The 18,690-nt window shown below is 33.5% G+C and overlaps 3 protein-coding genes across 4 annotated transcripts; all 3 read left to right on the top strand.

The window, feature by feature from the left end:
• Positions 1–125: 125 nt before the first annotated feature.
• On the top strand, positions 126–4,316 carry LOC145621148 (uncharacterized). Its single transcript, XM_081675879.1, has 9 exons — positions 126–559; positions 739–928; positions 1,128–1,264; positions 1,546–1,658; positions 2,205–2,436; positions 2,914–3,072; positions 3,405–3,484; positions 3,613–3,662; positions 4,000–4,316. The coding sequence occupies exons 1-9, from the start codon at positions 152–154 to the stop codon at positions 4,134–4,136; spliced, it is 1,506 nt and encodes a 501-aa protein (XP_081532005.1). The 5' UTR covers positions 126–151; the 3' UTR covers positions 4,137–4,316.
• Positions 4,317–6,036: 1,720 nt separating this feature from the next.
• LOC145618950 (uncharacterized) lies at positions 6,037–10,107 on the top strand. Its single transcript, XM_081673559.1, has 9 exons — positions 6,037–6,435; positions 6,993–7,182; positions 7,393–7,529; positions 7,811–7,923; positions 8,501–8,732; positions 8,953–9,111; positions 9,344–9,423; positions 9,547–9,596; positions 9,924–10,107. Exons 1-9 carry the CDS (start codon positions 6,037–6,039, stop codon positions 10,052–10,054), a joined length of 1,491 nt encoding a protein of 496 aa, XP_081529685.1. The 3' UTR covers positions 10,055–10,107.
• Positions 10,108–12,229: 2,122 nt separating this feature from the next.
• Positions 12,230–17,433, top strand: LOC145620873 (uncharacterized). Of its 2 annotated transcripts, XR_014108310.1 has the most exons (5): positions 12,230–12,339; positions 12,649–12,743; positions 14,111–14,385; positions 16,331–17,304; positions 17,396–17,433. XR_014108310.1 is itself a non-coding variant. In XM_081675596.1 (4 exons), the coding sequence occupies exons 1-4, from the start codon at positions 12,310–12,312 to the stop codon at positions 17,143–17,145; spliced, it is 1,215 nt and encodes a 404-aa protein (XP_081531722.1). In that variant the 5' UTR covers positions 12,230–12,309; the 3' UTR covers positions 17,146–17,433. The 2 variants fall into 2 exon arrangements, 1 of the variants encoding a protein (XP_081531722.1); XM_081675596.1 differs by having other exon boundaries at positions 16,331–17,433.
• The last annotated feature ends 1,257 nt before the right edge of the window (positions 17,434–18,690 follow it).

The raw sequence follows: 18,690 nt of genomic DNA, 5'->3' as shown, positions 1-18,690 counted from the left end.
ATACCTTTAAAAATTGATAGAATTTTCCCATCAATTTCAACGTGTTATGTGTAAACACTTGTACTATATAAGTATACGTTCACAAGTCCCATTAACTCATAGTGTAATGTACAAACCAAGTAACAAACACTTAGCTTAATTACAAATTGCAATGAATTCTCTCACAAATTTGCTCCAATTTCTTCTATTTTTAGTCCTTTTGATCTTCTCAACTTCTTCTCTTGTCATGGCAAGAATGAAAGTCATTAGCAAATCAAGAATAAAACATAATAATAATCATGGCGTCGTAAAAACCATGAAATCTTCTCTTGATAATGATGTTAATGTTAACATTTTATATTACCCACAAACACTTGATCACTTCAATTATCAACCACAAAGTTATGCAACATTCAATCAAAAGTATATCATTAGTTATAAGTATTGGGGAGGTGCCAAATCTAAGTCACCTATATTAGTCTATCTTGGAGATGAAGCACCACTAGATGATGATACGCCTAGTGAGTTCATTTTCAATGATTATGCTCGACGTTTTAAGGCTCTCTTGGTTTGTATTGAGGTAAATTTTGATATTCCCTCTGGTCCATAATAATTGACACATTTAAACTTTACACATATGCCGATGCACTAGTTTGACCTTGAAACTTTTAAATACATTGGAACTTTTAACATGTGGTTACAAAGAGATGGAACATGTCATATTATTGTTCCTGATGAAATTATTTATTTTCTTTATAGCATCGATTTTATGGAAAGTCTATTCCTTTCAATATGTCAACGGAAGAAGTCACAAAACATGCAAATATTCGTGGATATTTCAACTCTGCGCAAGCTTTAGCTGATTTCGCAGAGTTGATTTTGTACCTTAAACAGAAGCATAATGCACACTATTCTCCGATCATTGCTATTGGTGGATCTTACGGTGGAAGTAAGTCATAATTGCGCAGTATGAATATATACATTTTTTTATCGTTCCCATATTTTTATATACAAAGTACATAGTAAGACGAATCAAATAATAACTTGCATAAGTGAACTTATTTTCTATTATATATATATAGCGATGGCATTGTATTGTGTACATATATAGTTAACCTCACTCATATTATTTTTTATGTTATATGCAGTGCTAGCTTCATGGCTCCGGCTAAAGTACCCCCATGTTGTCTTGGGTGCCCTAGCCTCATCGGCTCCTGTGTTATACTTTGACAAAATAATTCCACCAAATCATGGATATTACTCTGTTGTCACCAAGGATTTTAAGGTAAATATTAAATATAACATAGTATCATTTTTGATTTGTAGGGAGAAAGACCCTCCCAGGTCAGAATCTCTCACCACTTTTAGTCCGAGTTAGTAGGCTAGACACTTTTGAATTGTGGGGAAAGGTAAGAAAATCCCCTCTCCAAAGTGTCTCTAGTGGGGTTTGATCCCACAACCTTTTGATTGTGAAATGCAAACTTTTCCACTAGCTTCATCATGACTTCGGCTAAAATATCCCCATGCTGATTGTGATTTGTGAGTTGCATTATATTGGTTTTGTAGGAAACAAGTAAAAGTTGTTACAAAACCATCAAAAACTCATGGGCTGAGATTGATAGAATTGGGTCAAAGCGGAATGGTCTTTCTATTTTAAGCGACAAGTTTAAAACTTGTGTGTAAGTAACAATAATTCCTTTAATTTGTTTTCTCGGACAAATTATCGCTTAAACTTACAAATCTATTCGTATCAATCAAACAATTAAAATACATTTTTTAAATACGTATTTCATGCAGTAATTTATTCCATTTCAACTAAAAAAGTACATAGTATCTTGTGAACTCATCTTAATCAAATCAAAATCAAGGTAGACTTTTTCAATAATAATGCGAGTAACAAATACTACGTAATTGTTCTAGCAATAATACAAGCCTAGATTTATTTTTTTTCCAATCAATGTCACCATCTTAATTATTAGTTATTAAACAAGCCTAGATTTTTTTTTATTTTTTTTATTTTCAGACGTGATTTGAAAATTGCTAACTCAACTTATTACATGGTAAAAGAATGTATGACACCCGATGATGTGGTGTTACAGTAGCACCAATAAGCTGTTAATTTGGTTCAATTCATATAATTTTGTCTATGCATGAATTGTCTAATATTGTTAAGTGTTAACTCTTCGTATTTAATTATATTGTTGATTTTGTGCTTTGTTGTGTAGCCAATTGAAAAATACAAGTGATCTTAAGGACTTTTTGGCAAGCAACGTTTATGGGCAAGCAGCTCAATATAATATCCCTAGTGTGAGCAGCATTTGTGAAGCAATAGACAATGGAAGCAAAAAAGACATACTTGCTCAAATTTACGGAGCAGTCAATGTATACTCTGGCAATTACACGGATTGTCTAGATATTTATGCCGATGACAATCAAAACATAGGATGGGATTGGCAGGTAAATTACACTAATTTATACCTTTATTGGAAAAAGCACAATGAGGTCCAATGGAAAGCAATGTTTCCCTATAATACAACATAATTATCGACCTGCTATTGACCCACAAATCGTATTGGCACAACTTAGTATTCATGACCTTGTAAAAAGTGACCCTCTTTAACCCGGCTCACAATTGATCTGCATCGATCATGACGAACTAGACCTGCCCAATAACCAGGTCTAAGGTCCATCATGGGACGACATTGCACCACAAAACACATGGGTTAAACCGTTAAGCAACGTGACACGTGAACTTGACGTTATTTTGATTGGAAATTTCAAATTTAGAATTCTCATTGAAATATATTATACACATAGATAGAGCCTAGCTAGGCTCAAGATACACAAATTTGACACAAGTCATGATATATATGGCTTATAGCCATCTTTCAATATTTGTATCCATTATTTAATATACTCTCCTTGAAATTCCAGACATGCAGTGAAATAGTGATACCTATATCATATGGCACAAATAAGGATTCTATGTTTCCATCTGAAACTTTTAACTTGCTCAAATATATCAAGGAATGCAAAGACGAGTACAACGTTGTGCCACGACCACATTGGATCACAACTTATTATGGAGGGCATGTGAGTATGGAATTTTTTTTGTTGTCTTTTTTTAATTTTATGAAGTCAACTTATTATTCTCCGTTTTCATTTTTACTAAATTAAAATTACAAGCTAAGAAGTACACGCTATGCGTGTACCATATAAGAAATTAGAAGGAAAAATAATACAGATAAAATAATTTTGCAAATTGAGAAAGACATTTTGTGAAATTAAAGAGCAAATTTATCACCCAAGAATCCCTTTCTCTTTATATAGTACTATAGATAAATTAAAATTATTTTTATTGTTTGAATAATTTCAATATGATCCAAAATTAAGGCAAGTTTCTTATAAAGTATTGTCCATTATAGGATATGAAGCTGATTTTGAGTAAATTCGGCAGTAACATTATTTTCTCCAATGGACTAAGAGATCCGTATAGTTGTGCTGGGTAATCCTCGTTATTTCCTTCGACTAGAAAACGCCTTCTTTTATTTATTATTTATTGTGCTCTTAAACATATGTTCATAAATTAATTAACCTTGTTTTTAACTTAAATAAATTTGTGCATGTTGGCAGGGTTCTAGAAAACTTATCAGAGAGCATAATTGCCATTTATACAACAAATGGTTAGTGTGCAACATCATGGTCATCTAAGTGCTATATATTACTTTTCTACTTCATAAAATTGTTCACTTTTATTAGCTTTTTTTGCACATACTATGCATACACCTTACTATTAGGTAAACAAGTACTCCGTAGTTAAAGATATTAATAGTTAGTATTATACGTAGGCAAATATACATTCAAAGTTGGAGTATATGATAAGTAAGAAGTATATTAAAGGATTTATTTGACATTAACTAAAGGAAGCAAAATCTTACCTATAATTTTACTCTTTTTTTTTTTTAAAAATTTTTTTTTATTGGCCAAAAATTTTACTTTAATTACCTTAAATATTTGTAGGAACCCATTGCCAAGACATGCTTGCTGCAGAAGAAGATGATCCAAAATGGTTAGTTCATCAAAGGAAAAGAGAAGTTGAGATTATCAATGGGTGGTTCAAGATATATTATGAGGATCTCAAACAATATTTGAAATGATTTTGCTATTATCATTATGTAGCTAATCTATTTTGTATTTTACGAAATTATAATACTTTTAAATTATAAAATAATATATTGTATACTTATATGTAAGCTGCGTATAATAATAATAATAATAATAATAAAAAAAGATGTGTATAATAAATTTATATGAAATAAACTGTCGAACGATTTCCCCCTTCCAAAACAAAATAACACTTCTTTCAACTCGTTCTTTTATGTTTTGACTTATTGATAACAAATAGCCACAAATTCAAATAATTCATATAGAATCTTATTACTTTCGTAACCATTAAGAATTTTGGGTATCCAAGTAGACTTGTAAATAATGGACCAAAAAAATCATGAGGGTTGAGGTATGGTAAAGGTTCACTTAACCGTATTTAAAAAAAAAAAAAAAGTAGGCTTGTATGTGCAAAAAAAGCTAATATGGACCAAGAGAAACTGAATTAACTGAAACTGTCGAGATGGACCAAGAGCGCGGATCATAAACATTGAAGAGAACCCGAACTGCCATTGATAGCGAAGGAAAATCATGATAGAAATTGTTGGGAGACTGAAGAACCCGAAATATGCACCTTGTTGCTGAAGAACAGACCTTTGACACCATTCCACTCCTAGGGGTTGAAAAGCATATCTGCATCCTAGGAGTCTGGGAACAAAACCTATAGAGTCATATACTTTAACGACTCTATGAGAAACCATGCATTTAAATGCAGGTTCTCTTCTTGCAACTCTACCAACGGAGAATGCTAGAAAATGAAGGACTTTGCTCAACCCAAACATCAAAGATGGGTAGACTCTTTCAAGATATTAATTAATAGCAATGACTGACCTTGTCATCACCCAAACTAATAAAGGGATGATAGCAATCACATGCATGAATGCTCATATCATCCCACAACCTAGCAAAAAGTACCTACAAAGCAAACTCTTCCCTCAAAACCATACTCCTCCTGCGAATTCAATATGCATGGAAAACCATCCACCTGACGCAAATAAATAACTTCACCCCCTGGAGAACTGTTTTAACAACCAAGGAAACACATCCACACCCCGACAAGGCTACTAGCATGACCACTAACCTAACTAACAAGGGATTGTTTAATCTTATAACCCTTAAAACCAACCAATAAGGCTCAAAAGACCACAACAACTCTTTATTAACTTTCAAAACTAGAATTACTCTATGGAACTCTAACTCATGACCAAGCAGAAAAAGAGAATTATTGAAAAACAAAAACCCGATCAACAACACAAGCAACTTATACATGAACAACATAATTAAACTAAAAGTAAAACAATAACAACAACTAAAAGAAATCAAGCACACAAGCAACTTTTCCAATGTTCTCATCGTAATTTAGTTGTCACTCAATCAAACTCCTCTTAACAAAAATGACATAATTCTACAAAAATGTAAAATACTTTCATGATGCAATTGAAAATAATCGATCTTTGACTAATCATTCTACTAGAATTCCTTTAAAAATTGAGAGAATTTCCAAGCAATTTCCATGTGTAAACACTTGTACTATTTAAGTATACGTTCATAAGTCCCATTAACACATGGTGTAGTGTAGAAACCAAGTAACAAATGTAGAGAATAATATCATGATATGATATTATTATGAGCTGATTTCCTTCATAATTATTATCTTTTCATATCTTTGACTTCTATAAAGTGTAGATTGACTCATACTATCTACTATAAGTGTAAATTGACTTTCTCATAGACTTTTATTGCAATGTAATGTAATAATTGATTTTCTTAGCTGTACATTACATAATTGGCATCTTAGCCTTGTATATATATATTTTGTAATAGTCTTCCATGAATATACAACATTATTCATTTTCTCAACAAATTAAACACTAAGCTTAATTACAAATTGCAATGAATTCTTACACAAAATTGCTCCAATCTCTTCCATTATTACTTGTTTTGATCTTCTCAACTTCTTCTCTTGTCATGGCAAGAACGAAGGTTATTAGCAAATCAAGAATAAAACATAATAATTATGGCGTCGTAAAAACCATTAAATCTTCTCTTGACAATGATGTTAACATTTTACATTACCCACAAACACTTGATCACTTCAATTACCAACCGCAAAGTTATGCAACATTTAATCAAAAGTATATTATTAGTTATAAGTATTGGGGAGGTGCTAAATCTAAGTCACCTATATTAGTCTATCTTGGAGATGAAGGACCACTAGATGATAATACGCCCAGGAAGTCAATTTTCAACAATTATGCTCGACGTTTTAAGGCTCTCTTGGTTTGTATTGAGGTAAATTTTGATATTCCCTCTGTCTAACTAAGAATAACTGACATTGTCTACCTTTGCAAATGCACTATTTTGACCTTAAAAAAAAAAGTTTGGCATCTAGTAGTACTGTAGTAGTATACACCTTCCATGTTTTAATAAGTGTTACAGTTATCATATCTAGTTGTGTTTTAACAAGTGTTACACATTCATTTTTGAGCAAATAACTACATTTTAATATTATATATTTCTCCTCTTATGGTCCACAGCTAAATCCGCTACTACTTTTTTTATTATTTGTTTCCTCTCACGTTTATTACTTTTTAATAAACTATTGACCCCACTATCTTTCTTTTACAACTTTTTTTTAATATTCCAATTACCCCACTTACCTTTTATCTTATTTAAGTCAATTAAATTATCTAAAATTTTGTGACAGTCAAAGTGTAACCCTTATTAAAAAAAACGGAGAGAGTACAATACTCAGATTGTTTCACCTTGTTAAAAAAAACATAGAATTACAAAGAGATGGAATACATTTCATGTTATTGTTAATGATGAAAGTATTGTTTTCTTCACAGCATCGATTTTATGGAGAGTCTATTCCTTTCGGTATGTCAATGGAAGAAGTCATAAAAAATGCAAGTATTCGTGGGTATTTCAACTCTGCACAAGCTTTAGCTGATTTCGCAGAGTTGATTTTGTACCTTAAACAAAAGCATAATGCACACTATTCTCCTGTCATTGTTGCTGGTGGATCTTATGGTGGAAGTAAGTCATAATCGCGCAATCTCAATATATACTTTCTTCTATCGTTAATATTTTTGTACACTAAGTACATAGTAAGACGAATCAAATAATAACTTACGTAAGTATGAACATTATTATCTCTTATATAATATAGTTATATATATTTACTTCGATGACATTGTATTGTGTGCATAATTAACCTCGCTCATATTGTTTTTATGTTACATGCAGTGTTAGCTTCATGGCTCCGGCTGAAGTATCCCCATGTTGTCTTGGGTGCCCTGGCCTCATCGGCTCCTGTGCTATACTTTGACAAAATTATTCCACCAAATCACGGATATTACTATGTTATCACCAAGGATTTTAAGGTAAATATAACATGATATCATTTTTTTGGTCTGTAAAGAGAAGGACTCTCCCAGACTAGAACCTCTCATAGACACTCTTGGTCCGAGTTAGTGGGCTAGACACTTTTGGAGTGTGGGGAAGGGTAAGGAAATCCCTATCCCAAAATGCCTTTAGTGGTGTTTGATCCCGCAACCTCTTGATTTTGAGATGCAAACTTTCCTAGTAACTTTATGGCTTCGGCTAAAGAATCCCCACGTTGATTGTGATTTGTGAGTTGCATTATGATGTATTGATTTTGTAGGAAACAAGTAAAAGTTGTTACAAAACCATCAAAAACTCATGGACTGAGATTGATAGAATTGGGGCAAAGCGGAATGGTCTCTCTATTTTGAGCAAAAAGTTTAAAACTTGTGTGTAAGTAATAATAGTTTCTTTAATTTGTGTAATTTACTCAGACATAAGTTTATCTTTTATTTATTTATTTATTTTTTATTTTTTTTTTTTTTTTTTTTGAGGAAACATAAACTTATCACTTAAAGTTATAAATCTATTCGTATCAATCAAACAACTAAAATACAAAAAATTTTAAATATTAATTTAAGGTAGGCTTTTTCAATAATAATGCGAGATTGACAAATATACTTGTTCTAGCAATAATACGAGTATTACTAATATTGTTGTCACCATCTTTTTTTTTTTAAAAAAAAAAGCAATGTCACTCCATAATTATTACTTATTGAAGAAGCTTAGTTTTTTTTTTTCACTATAATTTTCTGTCATGAATTGTGCTTACTCAATTTTATTACATGGCAAAAGAATGTATGACACAGACACTCAATAATGTGGTGTTACAATAGCACCAATAAACTATTAATTTGGTTCAATTTATATCATTTTTGTCAACGCATGCATGAATTGTCTAATATTGTTAAGTGTTAACTCTTCGTTCTTAATTATATTTTTTTTTTTTATTTTGTGCTTTGTTGTGTAGCCAATTGAAAAATACAAATGAGCTTAAGGAATTTTTGGCAGTCAACGTTTATGCGCAAGCAGCTCAATATAATATCCCTAGTGTAAGCAGCATTTGTGAAGCAATAGACAATGGAAGCAAAAAAGACATACTTGCTCAAATTTACGCAGCAATCAAAGTACACTCTGGCAATTACACGGATTGTCTAGATATTTATGCCGATGACAATCAATTCATAGGATGGGATTGGCAGGTAGATTACACTAATCTATACCTTGCACCATAAAACGCATGGGTTAAGCAACATGACACGTGAACTTAACCTTAATTTGATTGGAAAATTCAAATTTAGAATTCTCTATGAAATATTTTATGCATGTAGATACAGCTTAGATAGGCCAAGATACACAAACTTGACACAAATCATGCATATATTTGTGCCTATAATTTAATATCTTTCCTTGAAATTTCAGATTTGCAGTGAAATGGTGGCGCCTATATCATATGGCACAAATAAGGATTCTATGTTTCCATATGAAACTTTTAACTTGCTCAAATTTATCAAGGAATGCAAAGACAACTACAATGTTGTGCCACGACCACATTGGATCACAACTTATTATGGAGGGCATGTGAGTATGAAAAATTATTGTCTTTTTTTCTTTATTGAGGCCAACTTATTTATTCTCCGTTCTCATTTTTACTAATTTAAAATTTTATTTATTGTTTGAATATTTTCTAATTTCTATGTGATCCAAAAATTTAAAAGCGTTGAGCATTGTTAATGGATCCGTTCAAAAAAAAAAATTATTGTAAATGGATATGAGACAAGTTTCTTACATAATATTATTTTACTACATACAGGATATGAAGCTGATTTTGAATAAATTTGGCAGTAACATTATTTTCTCCAATGGACTAAGGGACCCTTATAGTAGTGCTGGGTAATCCTCTAATTCCTTTGGACTAATAAATGCATTTTTTTTTGGGTATTGTATTCTTTAACACATATTCATCAATTAATATAATTGACCTTGCTTTTAACTCAAATTTGTGCATTTTGGCAGGGTTTTAGATAACTTATCAGAGAGCATAATTGCTATTTATACCACAAATGGTTAGTGTGCAACATCATGTCAATTAAGTGCTACATATTATTCTTCTACTTCAGCGGGTTTTAAAGTTGTTCACTCTTATTAGCTCTTATTTATTTTTTTATTTTTTTTATTTTTTTTTGCATATACTATATATGCGTAATCCTCACTATTAGGTACAAAGTACTCCATAGTTAAAGATATTAATAGTTAGTGTAACACGTAGGCAAATATACATTCAAAGTGCGGAGTATATGAGTAAGAAGTGTATTAAAGGATTTATTTGACATTAGCTAAAAGAAGCATAACGTTACCTTAATTTTTACTTTAATTACCTTAAATATTTGTAGGAACCCATTGCCAAGACATGCTTGCTGCAGAAGAAGATGATCCAGAATGGTTAGTTCATCAAAGAACAAAAGAAGTTGAGATTATCAATGGGTGGTTCAAGATATATTATGAAGATCTCAAACAATATTAGAAATGATTTTGCTATTTTCATTCTTTACTTGGGCATAGCCCTTAAAAACTGTTACATCCTAAAGTTCAAAGAATAGTTTATCTGCAAAATGCATTTTCTGAACAAAGTCTAAACAAAGTAACATACTACTTTACTTCTAAGAATGTTTTTAAAACAGACAACTAGAGAGTGATAAAACAACTTGACAAAAACTGGACAACACATGATCAACATGACCTACGCTCATATCCATTGCATATTTGGCGAGATAATAGCTAGACGTACTATTCAACTCTCTGGGTACTGTGCTAAGAATGACAATCATTTCTCTATTGTTGAGGAGTCTAGAAACATCGATGACAAAAACTGCACATTCATGATCTGATGCATATGATCACCTTCCCTGTTAAGTAAAATCCTGATTGCCTCTGCATCCGTTTCCACTTCCAAGAACTGAAGTGGCATTGCTCTTGCATAGTTTAGCCGCTCCCTAAAGCATACAGTTCTAAACCCAGTTCATTTGGGGCATTATATTTACTAGAATAACCAAAATGTCATTCCCCTTTGACAATCCTAAAAACACCACCACCTCATCCTAACTCAGTTGAAACCCGAGCACCATCATGTTAGCCCATGAACAACCCACATGTGAGCATTCTCTTGTCCCACAGTAAACACTAAAGGGAGAGTGTAGTGGTAATGAAATCCCACATTGAAAGAATTTAAGAGTTATCACCACAATATAAGGCTAAGGGGCTACTCCCCTCATTGCCATATGGTTTTGAGGTGGAACCTCCTTGGTCTTGTAAAGTGGTGGACTTGCACTCTCCCATGGCGGGTGCGGCCCAGCTAGACCCGTATTATAATCTATAATAAATCTGTTAAAAACAGAATTGTAGTTATGTACGTACTTCTGCATTGAAAATAACTCCATTTCTGAGCTTCAAAATCTGCCTCATTCCCATAACAAAGATACATCTCTGCTTTGGGGTTTGACAGAAGTTGTAAGCTATCCAATCTATCTATATACTGTATACATGTATAGTTATATATGTAAGTTTGTATAATAAATTTATAGGAATAAAGTGAATAAACTTCCAAACGATTTGCCCTTTTTAGAACAAAATGACACTTCTTTTGTTCTTTTACTTTTGATTTATTGATAACAGAAAAACACAAATTCAATTTATTCATGTAGAATTTTACTACTATTAGATTTGTAACCATTGAGAGATTTGGGTACTCAAATAGGCTTGTAAATACAGGACTAAAATAACTATAAGGGTTAAGGTCTGGTCAAGGTTCACTTTACAGTATAAAAATAAGAGTAGGCTTGTACTAGGGCTGGTCCAGTGAATAAATTTATGTCTCTGTAGGATCAAATAACTCTACTAGAAGCTATTTGGGGTGGGGATATTCTTACCCACCCCTCCCCCCAATCCCACCGATTATCTTGGGTGGGTGAACCTATGAAAAGGTTCTAGCATATAATAGATTAGTCGGACCCTTCTCATTAGCTGGGAAAAAAAAAGTAGGCCAGGCTTGGACTTTGACCAATTAAGTGTTAATTCACTTAATAAGAGTTTTACCTTAAATTCTAGAGGTCTAAGCTTCAAATTATACCAAGTGAGATATTTGGAGTGGACTAGATTCATTTACTTTACCCCCCTACTTCCAAATTTCTAGCCCCCAAAAACTAGACCAGAAAAACCGTGATAGACATCACTTGATTATTACGTTCATTTCATGTCGGCTAGGTACCCACTTTTAAAATCATGGCACATCCTACCTCTTACTTCGTAGGGTGTTCTATGTCCGGCATGCTCAGCAAACAAAAAAAACATCCCAAGTATGAAAAAAAAGCCATCTGGTCGTCTTTATCTCATGTCTGGCTGTGTGGTTCACTAGGCTAGCCCGACCCACTGCTACCTGCCAAGCCTCAATTTATAGTCCCTTTAGGGCCGGTTCTCGTTGACTGGAATGAGCTGAGCTGAACTGAACTGAACTTATTAAATCTGAACTGAATATTTAATTAGAGAAAAAACCGAACTTATTAAATCTGAACTGAATATTTTAGTAGAGAAGAAAATTAAAAGCTAAAATGAACTGAAATGCACTGAAAATAATCGTATGAGAATGCCCTTGCTCAATAAGACTACACGAGTAGTCAATAAGCTCATTGTTTGGCTCAAAAAAAAAAAAAAAAAAAAAAAAAAAAAAACCTCATTGCTAAAAAATGGCGTTTTGAGTTTTCGCCAAAATAGTGCAGATAAAAAATGGCGTTTCTATTCCAGAAATTTCAAGAGGTTTATTCTCTCTCTACCCTTTTACACTTGCTTCAATGCTGCTCATTTTCATCCTCTAACATTTTGCGATTCATTTATTCATACATTAGTTGGTACTACAATCAATCTCAATTTTTTGCTGGGTTTTTACGAGATTTTAGCAGTTATCTGAAATTTATTTCAATTTCAGATTTTCAGTACGTATAATTGCAATAATTTCAAGTTACAATGCTATAATCTGTGTTTTTTAACCCTAAAGTTTATTGTGATGAATTTCTTGCATTTATGCTTTGTGAATGATGCATTGATGTGGGTTGATTTTACTCTCAGGCTGTGAAAGTTCTTGCTAAAAGTCCCACCTTTGCTAAAGATCCTAGGAGTCTCCAATTTGAAGCTGACATTAATCGTCTCTTCCTCTATACCAGGTTGGTTTTGATGTTTTGAATCGTTTACTTTTTTTTTTTTTTTTCGGGTTTAATTGTTGCGTTACTAGTTCAAATTACACTATCGACATGATTGTTACTCCGTTTATATCGGATGGAACGAAAGGGATGTTTGTCATAAATGTGTTTGATGGACATAGTAGAATTTTGGATCCTGGTATTTGTTGTTTGCTGTAATTTCTACAAAGTTATGTTGTGATTGTAATGTGGAATTGGTTGACGTGCTCAATAGATTGAAACTTTCCAACATAACTTTTTGACAATTTTCCGAATAGGCATGAGTTTTGTGTGTCATGGCTTGCAAAAATTCAGGTGGGAAAATAGTTATGAGTATGATAGCCTTCGATTGGTGAAGTTGGAGAGCAGGGGTATTGAGGTAGACGAAGATAGGGAAGTAAATTGTCAAACCATTATTACCCATGATCAATTCTCGAAGGTATTGTAGTAAAAGTTGATGTCATCACAGATGCAACATTTTGTTGTACTAAATCTAAGATTCGTGGGAGTTGCCTAATATATTGTTGGAATATCTTGGTTGTTTGTCATATGGAATCAAAGATGAACTAGAAGCGGTTGAACAACATTTCATCTCAATTTAGTGATAGTTGATCTTTCTTATGGTCTCTACCATGTGATTATGAAAAAGTCTTTTGAGTGTCAACGAACTTGTGATATTACACATCTGGTCAAATCATTTAGTTATCGACTGTTATACAAGTTCATAGTGTCTTGGATTTGACGGGAGATTATTAGAGAAGAAGATGGTTTAGTGTAATCTATCAAAAAATCTATGATGGAGATATACAAACTCTTTCTCTCTCTCTAAATATATATTACTTATACTAGGTTGATATACTTAAAGCCTTTGGGCTTTTGCAGTTCTTTCCCTGAGATTGTTTCTGAAACAACCCTCCATAGTCCATGATTAGTGGTGGTGTCTTTTATGCAACAAATTAGTATCAGTATCTTGGAGATATGCTGTTCAATGTGAGTTTTTCATGCTATCATTATGTGAGATTAATTTAATGAAGTATCTCTTTTGATATTGTTTTCATGGTTCTTCTACAAGTCCACGTAACCCCAAAATTTTACATCTCAGGATATGGATTTGCTCTGACTATATGTGTATTGTATAATATCAATTCCAATATATGCTTAATATATCATAATTAGTTTGGCATTACCTGACATATTCACCTACAGGGGATGGAGGTTGGGTAGGGGTGGGGACTGGGGAGGGAGAGGGGTTCAATTTGACCCTTTTGTTCTGAAACAGCATTGTCCCCAACCGTAAAGAATTCGAGACAAAAGTATCAAAAAATTTGCTCATGAATGTTTTCTGCTTGCAGCTATAACCGCATTGGAAAAGATGCTGACGAGGCAGATGTGGAGGAAATAATTGATTTGGCTAACAAAGCTTCCTTGGCTGACCAACAAAAGCAAGTTCAAGAGAATATTCATTCTCAAATAAAAAAATTCTGCACGCTTATGGATGAAATTCTTCTTCCTGCCAAAAAAACTGAGAAACAGTTTGAATCAGCTGCAAAAATAGATAAGGATCAGCCACGAAGTGGCCTTAGGTTCGCTCTTGGCCGTGCTGGAAGCTCTCCTAGTAACCATCCTGGTAATTTTTTCTTCAGGTTCCTGAGCTTAGCTTGTTCTTTGTTGAATGTGACAAGTAATAATTGATAGCATTGCTATTTATCTTCTGCCTATGCTACCTCTTATTGATCCAATGTTTAAATACGACGATATCTTCAATTAGTCAATCTTTAACTTGCAATGGATGTAAATCATGTAAACATTATTTATATAATTTCTTGTAAACAAGCATAAGATATTGTATTAACTACACAAACTAATTTATAATGCCTTTTAGTGCATATCAAACTTTCTAGGAAGGACTTTACGGAAATGTAATTAAATACTGAAATAGAAAAACATTCAGGCATGAAGCTTCAAGCTACATACAGTGTTACACATCAAACCATTGAAACCAATCTTTACCCCTACGACCCTAACCCTAACTTTAGTGTACTTTGACTTTCTTATCCTTCCTTGGGACTTAAGTATTCCCATAAAACTTCAGTTCTTGTAGTCCTAGGCTACACACACACACACACAAAAAAAAAAAAAAAAAAAAAAAAGGACCCCTCTCCTGAATATAATGAATTTATGCTTGCTGGCCATAACTGAAATCTAGGATTCACTACTAACCGAATGTGAATTTATCAAAACCTCCTTTGTTAGCAGCTTTAATTGCCACCTAAGCTATGATCATGTGTTTTGGCTCAACTAGTCTCTGCCAATCAATCTTTTCCCAACTCCCAAATGCATCTTGAAGAGTTTTGACAGAGAAGCTCATAAGTTAATTTTAATGGTATGACTGTTGCCTTGTCCTAACTGATCAAATCTCATAAATAGACCCCTCATACTGCAAATCTTTTACCAGTACCAAGACTAACAACCGCTGTTAATGGATGTACACAGAGTGCACCCACTTGAACCTGGCTATCCACTTATCTTGCTTGATGCTTACAGCCCAAACATGCTTCCCCTGCAGCATTCCAACTTAACAGTGTTTCAGATTTAGGAGTATGAGCAGTATGAGCTGAAATGCCCCAAGTCCCAAGCCATATGCTGTCTTAAATCTGCAAATCATGAAAATTTTCCATACCAGAAAAAATCCCTACAGAGCTTATTAATGATTTGCAGTATACTTTAAGACAACAGCACAATATGGTTTCACTAAGCATGGAGATTAATCAGGAAAACATTCATTAAATTAACCCTCCCAGCAAAAGAGACTTCTCTAGAGCTCCACAATCCAAACCTGGTAGTCATTTTTTCAATCATATTCTCACACTCTCCACATGTCAAACCCGGTCTTAATAGGACTTTTAATAGTAATACTTTGAAGTTTGAACTATAGGTTTTAAGAATAATATGAGGTTGGTGCTATTATTGTAAGCTTAGTTTCATGCACACGAAGGATCTCCTCCAACCCCTCCTATAAAGTGGGGAGGTGACAATTATGCAATTTTGTGAACCTAAGTGAGGTTCTTTTGGTGTTTTGGTGAGTTTGTATTTGTATATACTCTCTGGATAGCAGTAAAATTTAATTTGCCTACAAAATCTAAAACTAAATTTATAGATCCAAAATGAAAAAAAAAAAAAAAGACACCAAAAGACTAAAATAAGGTAATTAAAATGTATTATATATCTAATTATGCACCTAATACAAAATTGAATGGTTTTTGTGGCATTGTTAAAATTCCTTTCCTATGCTTATCCTCGTTTGGTAGAACATCTTGTTCAAGGGAATTGGACCTTGCAAATTTTGCTCCATCTTGCGGTGCATCATGTTCATGGCAAACCATTGGAAATTGACAGTCAATATTCATTTCTTCTCTTTCTCTTTCATATGCTTGTTTGCTCGTTGTTGCTTGCGGAGCATATATGGTCATTTGTTTTTTCAACTCCAATTTCTAGGACAAAACTGTCCAAACCTGAAATTTCTCGGATATCTGTATCAAGATAAATTAATTATAGGGTCACTTTCAGTGCAGTTGTACCTGAAACGAAGCCATTAAAGCTGGCTGATGTAAGTCAGGGTGTTAAGGAACATTTAGGCTACTCACTTGCAGTTCGATCTTCTGAAATTCCACACAAGGATGCTGGCCGAGGTCTATTTCTGGAGGGTGAAGCTGATGTTGGTTCCGTGATAGCAATTTATCCTGGAGTAGTCTACTCCCCAGCATACTACCGATTTATTCCTGGATACCCAAGAGTTGATGCACACAACTCTTATTTGATCACTAGGTATGATAGTACTGTGATAAATGCCCAGCCTTGGGGTGAGGGAAATGATAACCGTGAATTTTGGGATGGAATGAACTCTCCACAAGCTGCAAAGTTTACTGAGCAGATTGCTCAAACTGGTTCTGATCGGGTGTGGAAAATGTTGAGCAAGCCTCTGGAGAGCCCCAGAAGTGGAACCCGTGGTGAGATTCTGGAACGACGGAATCCACTGGCCTTTGGTCATTTTGCCAACCATCCACCGAAGGATGTGGATCCAAATGTCATGGTTTGCCCATATGATTTTCCGTTGGATGAGAAGGATATGAGAACATATATTCCAAATATATCATTTGGAAATGAAGAGGGAGTAAGGATGAAGAGGTTTGGTAGTTTCTGGTTCAAGTCTGGGAGTTCTGTTCATGGTGTTTCTGATATTCCCATCCTGAAATCACTTGTTCTTGTGTCCACTCGAGCTATTAGCAATGAAGAGATACTACTGAACTATAGGTTGAGCAACTCAAAGCGCCGGCCATCATGGTACACTCCAGTTGATGAAGAAGAGGACCGGAGGAGATGGGGTTGATTGTAAACTATAACTGCCATACCTTACAAATCAGAGAAGCAGAGAAGAGCTGTGGTTGTGCTTTCTGATGACCATCGATTCGGTTCCTCAGAAACAATAAAATAATTGTTTTGAACTGGTATTTTCATCACGAAGTGGTTTAACCTGTGTTACCTAGCGGTATGTTAGGAATTGATTTTGTTAGCTTCATTCTTCCGATTAAGATGTGAAACATTTTTGGTAAATCCTATGTCGTTGAACTTCTTTGCAGGACCATCAATGCCAAGTGAAGCAATATTGAACAAATTATGTTATGAGCAAGTGTTTGTTGAATTATTGAATTCCTCTGTGATGAAAAAAATGTGTGAATAAAAAAAAAAAAATGTAGTTATGTCATCGCCAACAGAGTGATGAAACTAGGCAAATATAGCCTTGCCAAGGTGAAATGAAAAACCCTCTTAAGTGAACCATAAAAGAATTCAAGTGATTTTATATGAATATCAGACTTTTTCTTGCAGCCTTGCAGGTAAGTTAATGTGAAAGTTTGCTTCAGTTGTGTCTTCTTCATGTGAAGTACTTCAATAAGAAAGGTATGATTCTCTATACTACTTGAAATTCAAAACTTTAGTGAAATTTTAGAGCAATTACAGGAGATCTATCATTTCAAAAATAAATGAAAAGGCCTAGTTGTCTAACTAGTTAGGTAATAATAAGGGGCAAAATGTCTTGCATTACCCTATAAAGCAAACTGTACTTAAAAACATTACGCCTTAGTTAGATGCCTAACAGTTAGACAATTAGTCGGACTATTTTGGGTCCATCACCAAATAGTTAGGGCACACTGAACACAAAAAGTTATACAGGTTTCAAAGATCTATAATTATCACTTGGAAAACAAGATCCCATGAATAAAGTACATAAGACTGTTGAAGTAGAGTTTACTGTCAAAGAATTTGCAGAAGATATTCAGCAAAACATCCAAAAAGCTAAAAATTGCCTTAAATTTGGAAGATTTTCCAATTAGACAAATGCAGTCCATGAATATGCCATCCAAATAAAATTGTTTTAAGAGATGAAAAGCAAGTTTTTGGGCCCATTTTTTTTTATACACAACTAAATTTGTACCCTTTTTTTTTCCCCTTTTCTTTCATACTCTGTCTTCATGCACATGTCAATTAGTGAGTGCTCGCATGCTCTCACTAAATACGGAGTATTATTGGCTGTGTTCTAACTTTGACAAAATATAGGTATAACTTTTTGTATGTATTTGTTTGGTCATAGTTTATTGGGGGTATGAATGAATACAACAAAAGTTTTTGTGGTGGTACTATGTGTAGTTTGTGAACTTATGAGCCAATTAAGTTAGTGATTGATTGAAGAGAGATTGATTTATGTAGATGACATAAAGTTTTTCGCAAATTAGAAATATCTTGAGTTGGATGTTTGAAAATAACATAGAAAGTTTTACTTTTGACACTTCCTATGTAATGAGCATAGCATAACAATTTCAATTTCATAGAAAGAAATACTTTCGACATCTAACTTATTGTCCGCTTATGTTGTATG

This window comes from Chenopodium album, chromosome 27 (genome assembly GCF_948465745.1).
Source record: "Chenopodium album chromosome 27, dcCheAlbu1.1, whole genome shotgun sequence".
Lineage (NCBI taxonomy): Eukaryota > Viridiplantae > Streptophyta > Magnoliopsida > Caryophyllales > Amaranthaceae > Chenopodium > Chenopodium album.
Note: the sequence above shows the minus strand (reverse complement) of the source record. Positions and strands in the feature narration are given on the sequence as shown.

Coding starts and splice junctions, on each gene's coding strand:
- LOC145621148 (XM_081675879.1), top strand. CDS start 152: ATGAATTCTCTCACAAATTTGCTCCAATTTCTTCTATTTTTAGTCCTT. Junction 560..738: donor CTCTCTTGGTTTGTATTGAG/GTAAATTTTGAT, acceptor TTTTCTTTATAG/CATCGATTTTATGGAAAGTC. Junction 929..1,127: donor TGGTGGATCTTACGGTGGAA/GTAAGTCATAAT, acceptor TGTTATATGCAG/TGCTAGCTTCATGGCTCCGG.
- LOC145618950 (XM_081673559.1), top strand. CDS start 6,037: ATGAATTCTTACACAAAATTGCTCCAATCTCTTCCATTATTACTTGTT. Junction 7,924..8,500: donor AAAAAGTTTAAAACTTGTGT/GTAAGTAATAAT, acceptor TTTGTTGTGTAG/CCAATTGAAAAATACAAATG. Junction 9,112..9,343: donor CAACTTATTATGGAGGGCAT/GTGAGTATGAAA, acceptor TACTACATACAG/GATATGAAGCTGATTTTGAA.
- LOC145620873 (XM_081675596.1), top strand. CDS start 12,310: ATGGCGTTTCTATTCCAGAAATTTCAAGAG. Junction 12,744..14,110: donor CGTCTCTTCCTCTATACCAG/GTTGGTTTTGAT, acceptor TTCTGCTTGCAG/CTATAACCGCATTGGAAAAG. Junction 14,386..16,330: donor CTCTCCTAGTAACCATCCTG/GTAATTTTTTCT, acceptor CTTTCAGTGCAG/TTGTACCTGAAACGAAGCCA.